General features: G+C 42.1%; 1 protein-coding gene and 1 long non-coding RNA gene across 3 annotated transcripts; one reads left to right on the top strand and one right to left on the bottom strand.

Annotated features, from left to right (window-relative positions):
* Window positions 1-2,029: 2,029 nt before the first annotated feature.
* Window positions 2,030-8,810, bottom strand: LOC129334041 (uncharacterized). 2 transcript variants are annotated; one of them, XR_008597465.1, is made up of 5 exons: window positions 8,447-8,810; window positions 7,999-8,048; window positions 7,689-7,751; window positions 5,470-5,568; window positions 2,030-2,083 (listed from the first exon to the last, which is right to left on the bottom strand). It is a non-coding gene; the product is annotated as an uncharacterized LOC129334041 (long non-coding RNA). The 2 variants fall into 2 exon arrangements; XR_008597464.1 differs by lacking the exons at window positions 2,030-2,083; window positions 5,470-5,568 and having other exon boundaries at window positions 5,663-7,751.
* A 32-nt stretch (window positions 8,811-8,842) lies between these two features.
* Window positions 8,843-14,218, top strand: GTF3C6 (general transcription factor IIIC subunit 6). The gene is made up of 6 exons (XM_054986052.1): window positions 8,843-8,957; window positions 10,767-10,847; window positions 11,322-11,385; window positions 12,019-12,063; window positions 12,185-12,298; window positions 13,405-14,218. The coding sequence occupies exons 1-6, from the start codon at window positions 8,910-8,912 to the stop codon at window positions 13,704-13,706; spliced, it is 654 nt and encodes a 217-aa protein (XP_054842027.1). The 5' UTR covers window positions 8,843-8,909; the 3' UTR covers window positions 13,707-14,218.
* Window positions 14,219-14,283: the final 65 nt, after the last annotated feature.

Genomic DNA, 14,283 nt, shown 5'->3' on the forward strand with positions numbered 1-14,283 from the left:
CCAGTTCCACAACTGATAGGACCCAACAATCTGTGATGGTCCTTTTCCATTGGTCCACAAAGAGGGAAACTCATCCTCCAATCCTGGGAGTCATGCAGCTGACATTTTTCCATTGGCCCCTGGGTTTCGTGGTTTGGGGTTGGGAAATTGTCTGAATTGGAATCTGGACTGGTAACTAAATTGTTGTCCAGTTCTAATGTCCTTGCCATTTCTGTCTGTGGTTGATCACCTATAAGATCAAAAGGATTGAAAGAGCTTAGGCTTGTAGCCCTTGACTTTGCTTGAGAATGTAGAAAGGCGTAGTCTTTTTTTTCTCCTTCATTTCGATGAGGACTTTATCAGAGCTCTGCCTCCAAAGAGCAGCTGGCCAGAAAACTTCTCCGTGGAAAGATTGGCCTTTGATTAAATGTCCACTTTCCAGTGCTTTAGCCACCACATTTGCCGCCTGAACTTTGGCACAAAACTGGATGCTGTTTTGAGAGGCATCCAAAGCAAATTGGGCTGCCCTTTTTATTTTTAAGATTGTTTGAGAGTCAAAGGATCTGTTTCAGATTGTAAAAGGTTGTCTGCCCAAATAACCACCGCATGGGTGAAATTAGAGAGGACTGTAGAAGTTCTGGTTCCCAGCAAGGCTGCCTCATGAGACTTCTTTAATACCAATTTCTTCTTTCTGTCCACTGGGTCCTTTAACATGTTGTCACCCTCTTGACAGCACAGCACCAAAGCAAAGCACTACAATGGGAGCATCAACCAGTGAGACTTTTAAATCCTCCATGATCTCGTCTGGTAATGAATAGAACTTGCTGGCAATAACCAGCTTCTTTGGACCGCTGCTTAGTATGAACTATTCAGAGTGTAGGACCTCAGACGTTTTAGGAAATGGGCAAGCTTTCAGCTTTTTTGCTGGTGGTTTGATACCTCAGGCATCCTCGATAAGTTGGAGGAGGTTGATCCCTCCCCACCTTCTAGTGGATAGTTGCGAGACTACTTTTTTCAGAAGCCTCCAAAATGCTCAGGCTGGAAAAGTCTGGCAGAGTTGACTTTATTGTCAGACTTCTCCCCACCATCACCACTCTCCTTCCTCTTTATCATCTGTAATGAGAGCTGAGGAGCTGACTGAGACTTTGTCCTCAGTGTCGGAGGTCTCCTTCTGCATGCGATTCTAGGAGCTTTAGCAATGCATGGGGGGGGGTAGGTTGCAAATCTCCGTTTATCTGTTCTCTGCCTTTTTAAAGTCTTTTTTTGGCAATGTCATTTTACAGTGCTTGCTGCTTAAGTGTTCTCCCTCAGCGGGGGATGAGCGAGAGAAATCCAAAGAATCTGGCACTGGGAAGGGGGAGGAGCTTTGCTTACGAGATTGTTTGAGTCTTCTAGCGCACCAGCCCGCAGCTGACTGCTCCCCTTTTGATCTATTCACAGAACTCTCCCTTCCTTCCTCTGTATGAGTTTGAAGGGGGTATGGGTTAAGGCCCGAAGATTGAGGGGAATTCATTCAGGCCGAACACCAAGCCTGCATTATCCAATCAGCAGGGTTTGTCCATAGAAGGTGAGTAAAATGGCGAGCTCACTATGTTTGATTGCCCCATAACCATAGGGTGTCCTTGGAAGGCTGTTGGTACTTGACAGCAAATTTCAACCATTGGGTAACTCCCAAGCCTGGGGTCCTAACTTGCCAGGAAAGCATTAAGTGAGGTTGAAGCAGTAGGGAAGGCAACCTACTCACCACTTGTATGGTAGAAGCCCTCCACTGATGGAAGGTTTGCCCTCGGCCTAGAGGCCTCATTATTGCCACCCGACCATTCTTCCTCGTCCTTGTTCAGCCTTGCAGAAGCCTCTGCATTCTGCTTCATCGCAGTTCATGGAGGGGATGAGGTTGGTTTAGTCAGAGAGGTATCTGAGGATTCAGATGCTCCCAGCTTATCACCTGCTTAGCTTGCAGGGATCGCAGCTTCCATCAGTCTGCCCCCTTTGCCCAGTGCCTCGGACAGGGATGGCTTCTCCCTCGTGCAATCTTTTTTCTGCACAGATCCATGTCCTTGGATCTTTTTTGAGGAAGGGTTATCAATCAATGCTGGAATCTTAGCTGAAATGAAACCAGAAGTATTCACCACTGAACAATAGTCAGAGCTAGACTCCAACGTCCTCCTGGAGCAGCAGGACTATTCAGACTGTGGATGGACTTCTGGTTAGGATCCCACTAAGGCATACGCAAAAATTTGCGTAGCCCTGCCTGGAGTGAGAAACCTAACCAGTTTGGATGCCTTCCCCCACCGAAAGAAAACATCGCATGTCCCTCAAACCCACCATACTGTATATGAAGGAAAGGATTCATTAGCTATAGGGTTGATATTTAGGGTTGTCTGCCCTAAATAACTTTTCTAGCTGCTTACCTGCTAACCTCTGAATAAATGCTACTGCACTGTAACTCAGTTCAGTTTCCTATTTCCTTGGGCTGGGCTAGATAAGGAAAGAAATTAGGCAACAGGATCCTCTTTAAAAGAAAATTTATGTAGAGTGAACGGCTAAATGCTATTGCATTCAGTGAACTATTTGAAATTGATTTAAGTTAGCATTATTTCATCTTGGATTTAGAAAGGCTGCCGTTGTCATACTGGCCCTAGCAAATAAGGTGCAGAAACTCTCCCCCCGCCCCCAAGCCCATACCATTATGGGTGCAATAATAAAGTAAAATGACTAGAGAAGAAGATTTTGGTTCATTTTGCTTCGGGTGACAGACAAGGTTGAGGCTGGCCCTCCTGCTCATTACCATATGCTTAATTCATTGTCCTGATACTCATGCAGCCCCACATGGGTTCTGCACATATGCAGGCAAGCCCTGATTTTACAAACTCTAAAGAAGTAGCGGAGAGCAATCCTTTCCCCCTCCTTCACACTGTTTCCCCACCTTTTTCAGTACACAAGAGACAATTAGCACCTTTCCCTCAGTTCTCTCTCTTCTACCACTCAGAGAGGTCATCTTCAGTGAGCATTTCTTTATGAGGAAATTAATTTTTTTTATTTTACTTCATTTATACCCTATCTTCTCCCCAATGAGGTCTCAAAACAGCTTACATCATTCTCCTCTCCTCCCTATTTTCCTCACAAGAATATGTGAGTTTGGCTAAGCTGCGTGATGGGCTCAAGATCAACCAGCAAGCTTCCATGACAAAGTAGGAATTCTATTCGAACCTGGGTTTCCCAGATCCTAGTCTCAACCTCATTGCTCATCAAGAAGACTCATCCTCTAAGGCTCTGTTTTGTTTTTTCCTTCAAAGGAAGTGATTTTACTTTGAAAACTGGATGACTTCTTTATAGCCCGTATTATTTCTTGAAAACATAAGGAAATATAAATATAAAGAAAGACACTTGAAGGCAGAGGAGCTAAGAGCTCATGGCCTTTTAATATGGCTCAAAAAGCTCTGTTTAAAAACTGTATGGGTTGTGGGGCAAAAATTACCCAATCCAATGACCATATATTCTGCTCTCCATTTGCAAGTAGTTTACACCAAAAGCAAAGCATGACTGCACCTCTCTCATCTTAAGATGGCACTATGGGAGAAAGCTTTCTCTAATTTGGTGTCCAAATGCCATCCCAGCTCAGCACCTCTCCAAAGCCCTAACAGGCTCATTTTTCATCAGTTCCAATGGCTTCAGATCCAACATCAGTTCCAGTAAAGTCTCAAATCTGCCTGCTCCAAAATACAGCACTTCTGAGCCACTTCCAGAGCTCATCACAATACAAGCACCATGATAAGACATCAACTCCTGCCTTAAGCACACCAACTTTGGTTCCATCTAATCCTCATTCCTAAGATATGATTCCAGAAAGAGCCCCTCTCAGTTCTGTTAAAGAACCCATCATTATCTAGGCACTCACCCATGTCTATACTTGGTCAGAGGGTGAGTTCCTTGAGCTTCAGCTCCAGACTCCACTGCAGTTACATACCCATCTCATCCAACAGTCTCTCAACAATACTCAACTCCTAGTAAGTATGAACATCATTCTCCTCTGGGGTCCCTTTATGAAGATACCCATCACTGCTATGATTGGCTTTATCCTTATGAACATGATGATGAGCAGTATGGGCACTATCATCCTGGGATGCTTATGCCCTTTGCTGCTCACTTCAGCTTAGTCTACTCAACACGAGTCTGTCAAACATCGACCATCTGCTGCTCTTGGATGCAATCGAGACACACACACACACCCTGCCAGGTCCAGAATCAGACCCTCTCCATTACCAACATACAAAACTGGACTATGATCAGCTTCGTTATGCTGAGTCAGAACCACAATGTTCTTCAGTACTATCTCCTGAAAACACAATAAGGGAACCCACAGCTTATTCTCCCAGTTAGGAGTATCACTTCTACAGTGAAGAGCTGATCTATATGGCTCAATCCTTAGAAACAGAAATCTCCTGTGCCCCACCATCTGTGACTGACCCTGTATTTAGAGTAATGCACTCTGATGCCATGGAGGCCCATTGATTTTCCTATAATGGATGGTCTTCTACAGGTGACAACTGAGCTTTGCCTCAGACCTACCCCGCTCCCTCCTTCAGCCAGGAAAATAGCAAAAGTACATAGAACCAAGCAGGAAAGATGTCATTTGCTTTTTCACCATCCCACTGCTAATTCTCTGGTGGTTGATTCCATCCAGCACAGAAATAAAGAGATTCAACACTCAGCCACCACTGATAAGAATGAAAACTGAATGGAGTGGATTGAAAAACGTAAGCCTCCTTGACCTTGGGATTTACAATTGCCGACTACCAGGCCACTATGGCCCACTATCAATTACTTCTTTGGGAAAATGTCACTCCCTATTCAGAATTCCTCCCTGAGGGTATAAATAAATTGGTCAATTTCCTTCAACTAGAGGCCTTAAAAACTTTCAAAACAGCAAATCTCTGCAAAAGACATGACGACTGCTCTGCTCACAATCTTACTACAGCCATCTCCTTGAGATATCACTCTCGGCCTAGCCCCGCAAAACCCACTATAGAACTGAGGATCTTCCCTTTGATGGAACAGACTTCTTTAACACTAAAATAGGTCAAGCCCTAGAGGTCAAGAGAAAAAAGAAACTCTCAGCTAAAACCTTTGGAGTGGTTCCATCGGGCCTACCTCCTTATTCGAGGCCTTACCATACTACTTATAGGGGCAGGGGTTTTCAGGTCCCCCATCCTCCATCTTACAGGCCTCTTTTCCCTACAAAGGCCATCCACCACAGCCCAGAAGGGGAGATCGAGGTCCCATTCATCCAGGTCATCGCATCTTCCAATACAGGGCATTTGATAACTACAGCCTATACCTGGGGGTCTCCAGTTTGGAAATGCCCTTCAATTCCCCTGTTACTTGGCAGGATATTTCTCAGGACCATCAGATCCTCTCTATAGTTCCAGAAGTAACATAGCATAGAATTCCAAACAAATTCAGGCAACCAACCCCTTTTAATGAGTTTACCTCTTCTTTTACTATGAGCAGAAGTCTGTGTCCTGTAGAAAAATCTATAATGAAAATGCTTGCAAAGGAACAGCACCTTGGGTTCTACGAAGATATTTCCTGGAGGACAAGAAACAAGGAGGGGTGTGCGTGACTGATTTTTTATTTGAGAAGCTTGACCAAGTTCCTATTAATAAAGAAAGTCAGAATAGTGTCAATTTCTGGTGTTTTCCTTTTATTACACCAGGGCATCTGGTTTTTAACTCTTATTTTATTTATTTATGTCATTTATAGTTTGCCTTTCTCACTGAGACTCAAGGCGGATTACACAGTATGAGATTAGTACAATCAGTATCAAGTACATTTCCATACAGTATCAAGGACATTTTCATAAACAATGCCATAGGGTAAATAGATACAAGTTTTAAAAGACATAGCATTAGCAAAAATCCAATACAGAGTATAAGAAATACTAAAACAGAACATAATTAATTCTAGGACTGATATTAGACAACATAAACCACAGGTAGTACATAGGAGTACATATTTAAAGCAACAGATAACATGTAAAGCAACATAGTGGTGAAGTCTACAGTTCCTAATTCATTAGCGAAGCATCTGAGAAGCCCCTCCCTACAATACAGCCCTCCCATTTGAGTAAAAAGCCTTTTTGAATAATTCAGTTTTGTATTGTTAGCAGAAAGCCAAGAGAATGGGGGCTCTCCTGACCTCCTCAGGCAGGTCGTTCCACAGGGCAGGGGCCACCACAGAGAAAGCCCATGTACGGGCTGCTGTTGGTTTTGCTCATGTGCAGCCTGGCACCTGCAGGAGACCCTGTTCAGATGAGCGAAGCTGCCACGGAGGAGCATAGGGAGAGAGGCAGTCCCATAGGTATGCTGGACCAAGGCTGTGAAGAGCTTTGTATGTAATAACCAATACCTTGAACTGAGCACGGTAACCGCTAGGTAGCCAATGGAGTGACTGTAGGATGGGAGTGATGTTCATGCTCCTGCTCATTCATAACAATCAAGCTGCAGCATTTTGCACTAGTTGCAGCCTCCTAGTTAATTTAGATGGGAGACCTATGTATAGTGCATTACAATAGTCAAGCCTTGATGTTACCATAGTGTGGATCCAGGTGGCCAGGTTGGCCGTGTCGAGATAAGAAGCCATCTTTCAGGCTAGAATGAGGTTGTAGAAAGCATTTTTTGCAGCTGCCTTAACTTGTTTTTCTAGTAGTAGCACTGGATCCAGTATAACTCCTAGGCTCTTAACTGAGTCTGCAAGGGTCAGACAAACTCCACTGAAAGTGGGGAGTACAATATTCTTCAAGATCTCTGCCTTCCCAACAAACATCACTTCAGTCTTGTCTGGGTTCGATTTCAATTTGTTGTTTTTCAACCATTTCACCACAGCTGTCAGGCAGCAATCTAAGATTTCTACTGCATCCTGGGGGGACCTAGATAGTGAGATACAGAGTTGGGTGTCATCTGCATATTGGTGACATCCAACTCCATAGCTGTGAATGAGTTCTCCTAAATGCTTTACGTAGAGGTTGAATAACATGGGAGATAAGATTGTGCTCTGCGAACCCCCACAAGACAGTTCCCATTCTGGATATAGCTGATCTCCCAACGGCAACCCTTTGAGTCCATTCTATGAGAAATGATTTAAACCAGTCCAGGGCACATCCTTTGATGCCCACTTCTGTTTCTAAATGCCCCAACAGGATGGCATGGTCTACTGTGCTAAAGCCTACAGATAGATCCAGGAGAAGCAATAAAGAGGCATGTCCTTTGTCTATATTCAGATGGAGATCATCCACTAATGCTATTAGTGCTGTCTCTGTCCCATGCCCTGGCCTGAATCCTAGACCTGCTCCCTTCCTATTTTCACATCAAGATCAGAGCAAGCTCCCAAACGTATTTCTGTTTTCAAAGCAGCACCCTACACCTACAATAAAGAGTCCTCTCTTTCAGATTAGCAACAGCCCCCAGGATTTATTGTCAGACATTCACTTAAACATCCTGAAAGCTCTGAGCTTACAAGTAAATTTCAATAAATTCAATCTAGAAGCCATTCAGAAGGTGACTTTCATAAGTGCTGTCTCAAACTCCTCATTTTCCATCTCTAGAAAAAATTTGGTAATCTGGCTTTGGATCTTTCTGTTCCATCATCACATGCTCCAGCTGGCTTGCTGAATGATCTTGGGACAGTCATATGCTCTCTGACTAACTTACCTCACAGGATTGTTGTGAGGACAAAATGGAGGAAAGGAGAATGATGCAAGTTTCTTTGAGTCCCTGTGGTAGAGAAAGGCAGGGTTTAAATGAAGTATATAAATAATAAATATAGCTGAAGTTGGGGTGGCTGGTCTGATCCAGCAGGGCTCTTATGTTCTTAATTTTTTGCTGAAATGTTACAGATTTGGCCCTCCCAATTTGATGGACAGGGAATCTATCCCTTCAACCCATTTGAGTTTGATACCCCTTCTGTAGCTACTCCACAGATAAATTGATTATATACTTTAGAACTTTAAAAGGGTTTTACCTGGTGAGCAGTATGATAAAGGTTCTAATGACATGTTATTTGTCCCAGGCCTGTGATTAAAGAATACAATTTTTATGTACAAAATACATGGTGAAACCTAACAAAAGAATAGTATCACTCTGCTTATTTAATCTCACTAACCTCACAAGAGTCCAGTCAATGAAAACAAACAAGTGCCAAAAATGTAACTGATTATGAACTGGGTTTTTAAGAATACAAACGTATCCATGGCATGCCTTTGTATTAAAAGAAAAAGAATGAAGTAAGAAGAATCTATGTTTATTCCACAGAAAAAGAAAGGTAATTTCTTGTGAGTTTAAAAAATATTCAGTCTGATAAAGCACTCTGGGAAACTAAATAAAACCTTGCATACTATTCTGCACCACTGTGATTTGTTACTCTTAAAGGTTTATCAGCCCTATAAGTTGAAGAATACGTAGTTTATTACCTGGACAATCTTGGTAGTTTCACGTGGGTAGCCTATTGCCTCCAAGTTCTCTTTTCCTCTTAGAACAGGTTTGGTTCAGCAGTTAAATTCTAAAACGCCGGTTACTTAAAACTGTCAGTCAGGAAATCCTATTTCCTAATCCCAGAAGCAGGTGATTTGATTGTAGTTGCAGAAAGATGAAGTACGCATAAACTACACAATTTCTTTCTCGTTCCCAAATAAAGTCTTGAATAATACAACACTTTACAGGACGAGTGTTATATCTATGGCACGAGTAAGAGGCAAGCCTGTTAACACAGGCAGCACAATCACCGAAAGAGAAAAACTTCCTTCCATCCCGAGGTAACGCTGCCCACAATTCCGTTTAAGGATTCAATACCCCGCCCTTGCGCCTCCACAGAAACTGGCGCAGCGTAAGATGGCGGAGGGGAGGTCATGTGATAGTGACTGAGGCGCAGCTAATATGGAGGCAGCAAAGGGACTCCCCGACGAGGGAACGGTAGAGGTAGAGGTGGGTAGGAAGAAGTTTCCTCTCCGGCGCCGCTTCCGTGGCCTGCCTCCCGAGTCCCGGCAATGCTGCGGCCAGGACTGAATTGCGTAGCGGCCTCTGGCTATAGACAGGAGTCTTTCTGTGAGCCACAGTAATGCACGAGGCCGGCAGCTTTTGCTCGGGGAAGGCGGCTTTGGTTCTTTGTTAGAGCTAAGGGGTCGTGGGCGAGGGGCAGCCCGATGCTGTGTGCTGTTATTGGAAAGTAAATTTAATAGAGTTCCATGGTTTTAAAAAAATTCTATATAAACGTACATACGATTGCGACCATCAGTAATTTGTAGTGCTATTGCTAGGTTGTAAAATCTTTGAAGTGAGGGGGCAGCCTTATTCCAATGGAGTATTTTTAAGGGCATATGGGGACAATTTATATAGCATCCATCCTCATTTTTCAGAATATGCTATCATGTGTCTGTATTGAACAAACTGCTCAGTCCCTACACAAAATAATAAATGAACACAGTATTTAGAACAAAGTATTAAGTAATCTTCCAGGGCATATTGCCACTGATCTGAAAATCACTATTCTCCTACAAAAGAATGTCCAAGGGAGTTCCAGGGTGAAAGTTTTAAATTAGGATCCTTCTAGAAGCTCAATATTAGCTCCCTCCCCCCAGTCTTTGAATGAGAACTTAAGAACATAAGAAGAGCCTTGCTGGATCAGACCAGTGATCCATCTAGCCCAGTATCCTGTCTCACACAGTGGCCAACTAGTTACTCTGGAAGGCCAAAAACAGGGCACAGAGACTGATGCGTTGCCCTGATGTTGCTTCCTGCCCCTGGAATTCAAAGGTTTACTGCCTCGGAATATGGAAGTTCCTTTTAGTCACCATAGTTAATAGCCACTGATAGATGTTTCCTCCATTAAATAATATTTGGGCTTTCTCAGTATAGATTTTATCATAAAGCATAACCTGTTCTTTGCAGATATTAGTTACTTCAACTAAATCTTTGTGTGATCTATTTGGTTCTTTAATTTGATCTGCTTTTCATGGGCCTGCAAGCCCAGTTTCCCCAGGAAAAGGATCCCTTTTAAGGGATCCTGGGATTGAGGTATGGCAGGTACATGCCCAGCTCAGGGGCTGTTGGGGCATCCTCACTCCCAGGTGGCAGGGGATCCACATAGCGGCATTCACCCATGTGATATCCCAGTATCTGTTATCCTGCGGTTCCTCCCTCAGCAGGCAGGCTAAGGGGGTGTGGTGGGTCATCGGCTGGTCATCCTTGCCACCCACTCACACACACACGTGCGCGTGCGCAGCACTGGACCTTCAATCCCATCTTTCTGTTGTTATTTGCTCTAATAAATTTGTATGTCTAATAAGTGGACGTGCATCTGATGAAGTGAGCTCTGACTCATGATAGCTTATTCTGGAATGAATTTTGTTAGTCCTGTTTAACTTTTAAGGCTAGGAAAGAGCTTTTAAAAAAATCGGGTAAATGTGACATTTAAGAAACTTGGTGGTAGCTGAAAGCCATGGCTAGAGAAAGATGAAAATCTGTTACATTATAGCAAAGTGGAATATCCATTCTCTTTGAGTTTAGAAGGGACAAGCTGGAAGAGGGGGTGGCTGTTTATGTTGTCCTATGGTATCACCAGCATGGGTGGAAGTGAGCATGTTAAACTGTTGCAACGTAGAGACGGGAGCTGTGCCGTGTGTACTTTATAGGTGTATGACAAGAATATATTTTCATGGTGGATCCCATTTGCTAGGCTGAAAGGGAGACTGTAAATGCCTTATTTAAAATGCCCATCATAAACTTTCTTTTCAGGAACAACTAGTCATGGTGGAATTGTCAGGAATAATTGATTCAGATTTTCTGGAGAAATGTGAGAACAGATGCAAGATTCTGGTGAGTGTGATTAATACAGCTCAGAACTTTTCTGTTTTGTTCCTGAGAGCTACAAAAAACTGTCTGATTTAAATCCTGCTACAATTAGTGGGCATGGCTCTGCTGATGAAGGGCTTTTGTCATGGTTATAGGAAAATGCATGCCCTGGATTTGAAGTGCATATATCTTTATTTTGTAGGTATATGCCTGTGGGGAACCTGTGGCAAGTTGTAGCTTCCCATTGTGGATATACATGGCAAAATAACCATGTATGTTCTTTGCGCATTACATTATGTGTATTTTCAGACAGGAAGCTTATCATACAAAGTGTCTCTTAATGAGTTTTAGAGTTTTCAGTAAGCTGTTGTTTAAATAAAAAAACTTTCTTGGAAGTAATTAACATTCAGCTCTTTTCTGGTAAATAGGTCTGAGTTGGACATGCAGTCCATCTGACTTCATGATAATGTTCCTTTGTTCTTGATTTCTTCTTTACAGGGAATAGATACAGAGAGGCCCATTTTGCAAGTAGATAGATACGTCTTTGCTGGGGAATATGAAGGTAAGAAAAATAATAAAATAACTAAAAGCAGACAGCTACAGTTTTTAGTTGTAAGCTGTAATTCTGGTGCAAATTGGTTCTGAAGCTGAGAGGAGTTTCAAAAGCATTTTGCAATATGTGTTGATGCCAGCTAATCAAAGAAGAAAAATTAAATTCCTCTGAGGCAGCATAAGTCCCTTTCATAATCCTAAATAATTCTTTGGATCCTGGCCATTATTCCTTGGCTCCCTAACTTTATAGAGGCTGATCTCCTTTTCATTTGGTGGTTGTGGATTTTCCGGGCTGTATAGCTGTGGTCTTGGCATTGTAGTTCCTGACGTTTCGCCAGCAGCTCTCAGTGTCACACTGTGTAGCACCAAAAGACAGAGATCTCTCAGTGTCACACTGTCTTTTGGTGCTACACCTCTGAAGATGCCAGCCACAGCTGCTGGCAAAACGTCATGAACTACAATGCCAAGACCACGGCTATACAGCCCGGAAAATCCACAACAACCATCGTTCTCCAGCCGTGAAAGCCTTCGACAATATATCCTTTTCATTTGGTTTACTAGATGTGGATCTTTTGTCTGTTAGGCTTGTAGAAATAAGACCTGTACATTTCCTTTCTTCCACAATGTTTATTGTTGTCTCCAGATACCCTTGGTACCTGTGTGGTGTTTGAAGAAAATAAAGATCATGGTAGGTAATGCATTATTTGTAGCTACATTTTTTCAGAGCCTCAGAGATGGTTACCAATGTGTTAATGTTTCAGAGAGTAAACTTACCACTTAAAATAATTCTGTAATAATTTTCTTTATAGTTGATGCAGAAGGAAACCAAAAACTAGAACTAAAATACAAGTGCCACACAATGAAGAAGCTGAATATGACCCGGACACTCCTGACTGAGAAAAAGGAAGGAGAAGAAAACACAGGTGATTCTCAGACTTTATGAAATCATCCTCTTAGAACCCTCTGACTGTATTTACATTCCTTGTACTTCTACCCTGTTCTATTCTGTCATAACACTTGCATTTTTCCTGTATACACATACATATACCTCGTTCTGTCTTGTATACATACCCTCTCAATATACCACCTTAAGTAGTTTGCAGTAACTGAGCTTGCAGGACTTGCGGGATTGCTCTGCTTTTTCAGTGATCCTAATGGAATTCTGGACATAATATTTTGAGTCTTGATTGCTTATAGACCTGTTACAAATAAAATATGCAAGATTTTGGGGTCCTCCTTTGAACACACATATTTATCTAGTTTGAGAAAGTCTGGATTGATGTGCCCTCTGTTGCTTGTGGATGGAATAATGGAACCATAAGGCAGAAAAGGAAATGAGGATCTCTTTGCTAAGCCATCTGTTCCCAAGGCAATATACCCCATATATTAAACCATATGAAGGCTATAGGCAAAATTAATGTAGTTATGCTTCATGCAGAGAGCAAGAGCTAAAATGTCTGTTGCTAGAGATGCCAGTCTGATTCAGGGAACAGTTGCAAATTAAACAGCTCAAGGCTAGTTATCATAATTATTCTTATATTTTGGTCATTATGCCATCAAGGTTTTGAAGCAGCTTATTCTTACGTTGTCTGATACACAACCTTTATATGATGTATTTTTGATGGGAGATCATATGGATCCTTTTGGAAGCGGTTTTTTGGGTGGATTCATTTGGTTGGCTCTCTAGCCATGTGTATTCCCAAATATGGATGACATTTCTCTTCATTTTTGTCATGATACTGTGTGTGGAATAAAAAAAAAATTAACTGCTATGTAGTAAACCTCCAAAGTTTCTTGATAGCTATTTATATAGCACTCTTAAAGTACATGGTGCTTTACAGAGTAACATAAGCACAAAAAAAAGTCACTTCCCTGAGGAGTTTGTAGTCTCAATTATGATATTGGGGAAGAGATTGAAGACTCAAGGATCTAAGGAATGAATGTGAGTTGCATGATGGATTTAATACAAATGAGCATCTCTATGTTCTAAAATAGAATCTTCCTACTCACCTTTTTCTTTGTATGACAGGTGGTGGAGTGGAATGGCTGGAGCTTAAGGACAAAGATTTCTCGTATAGCAGACCTAACATGATCTGCAATTACTTATATGAAAAAGAAGAGGAGACAACTGAGCCTCAAGACAAACTGGCAGAAGAATCTGAAGGAGAAGCCAGTGACAAAGGAAACTTTGATGAGAACTTTGAACCTGAAATGCAGCCTAGCATGGGAATTGATGACTCTGTCCAAATCTTGGATAACGCTAGCCCTGAAGCAATGGCCTCTCCTTCAGTGAACACTCAAGATATTACCTTAGACGATTCTCCATGTTGATGTGAAGTCTGTAATTTAGCAATGACCATTAGCAGAGCTAATTAATAGAGTGTAAGTCTGAAAGGAGACTCTCTGACTTCAGGCTTGTGTACATAGTTAATTGGAAAACTGGGTCCTAAACTACATGGCAGTTTAGGACCATAATCCTAAAAACTTTGTACGTAGTGTGTATGAAGCTTTTGACTTTTTTTCCACAAGCAGCCCACTGCTGCCCAACTGTATTTCAATGCCAGCTATTTTTAAAATTCAAGTGAGTTTCAGAAGCATTTTGCACAGCTGGAAGCTCCCATTCAAAGAAAAAAGTCAGCTGGTCATGTACAACCCTTTGGGCAGGCCTACTAGGGCTTTCTGGAGAGTGGCTTTGTTTTCTCATGACATCTTATTTCCTCAGAATTCCAAACAACAAAAGATTGATGAAGAACTAATGTTATTCCACTCTTGATTCTTCTATGTACACAAATTTGTAAAATATTGTGCATTTATTTGTAAAATACATTTTTGCTGTTCTCTGATTATTTTTTTACTTATGCAGTGTAATTATATCCCCCCTCTATGTACTAACCATCCCATGATACTG

The sequence above is a fragment of the Eublepharis macularius genome, chromosome 1 (genome assembly GCF_028583425.1).
Source record: "Eublepharis macularius isolate TG4126 chromosome 1, MPM_Emac_v1.0, whole genome shotgun sequence".
NCBI classification, from domain to species: Eukaryota; Metazoa; Chordata; class Lepidosauria; order Squamata; family Eublepharidae; genus Eublepharis; species Eublepharis macularius.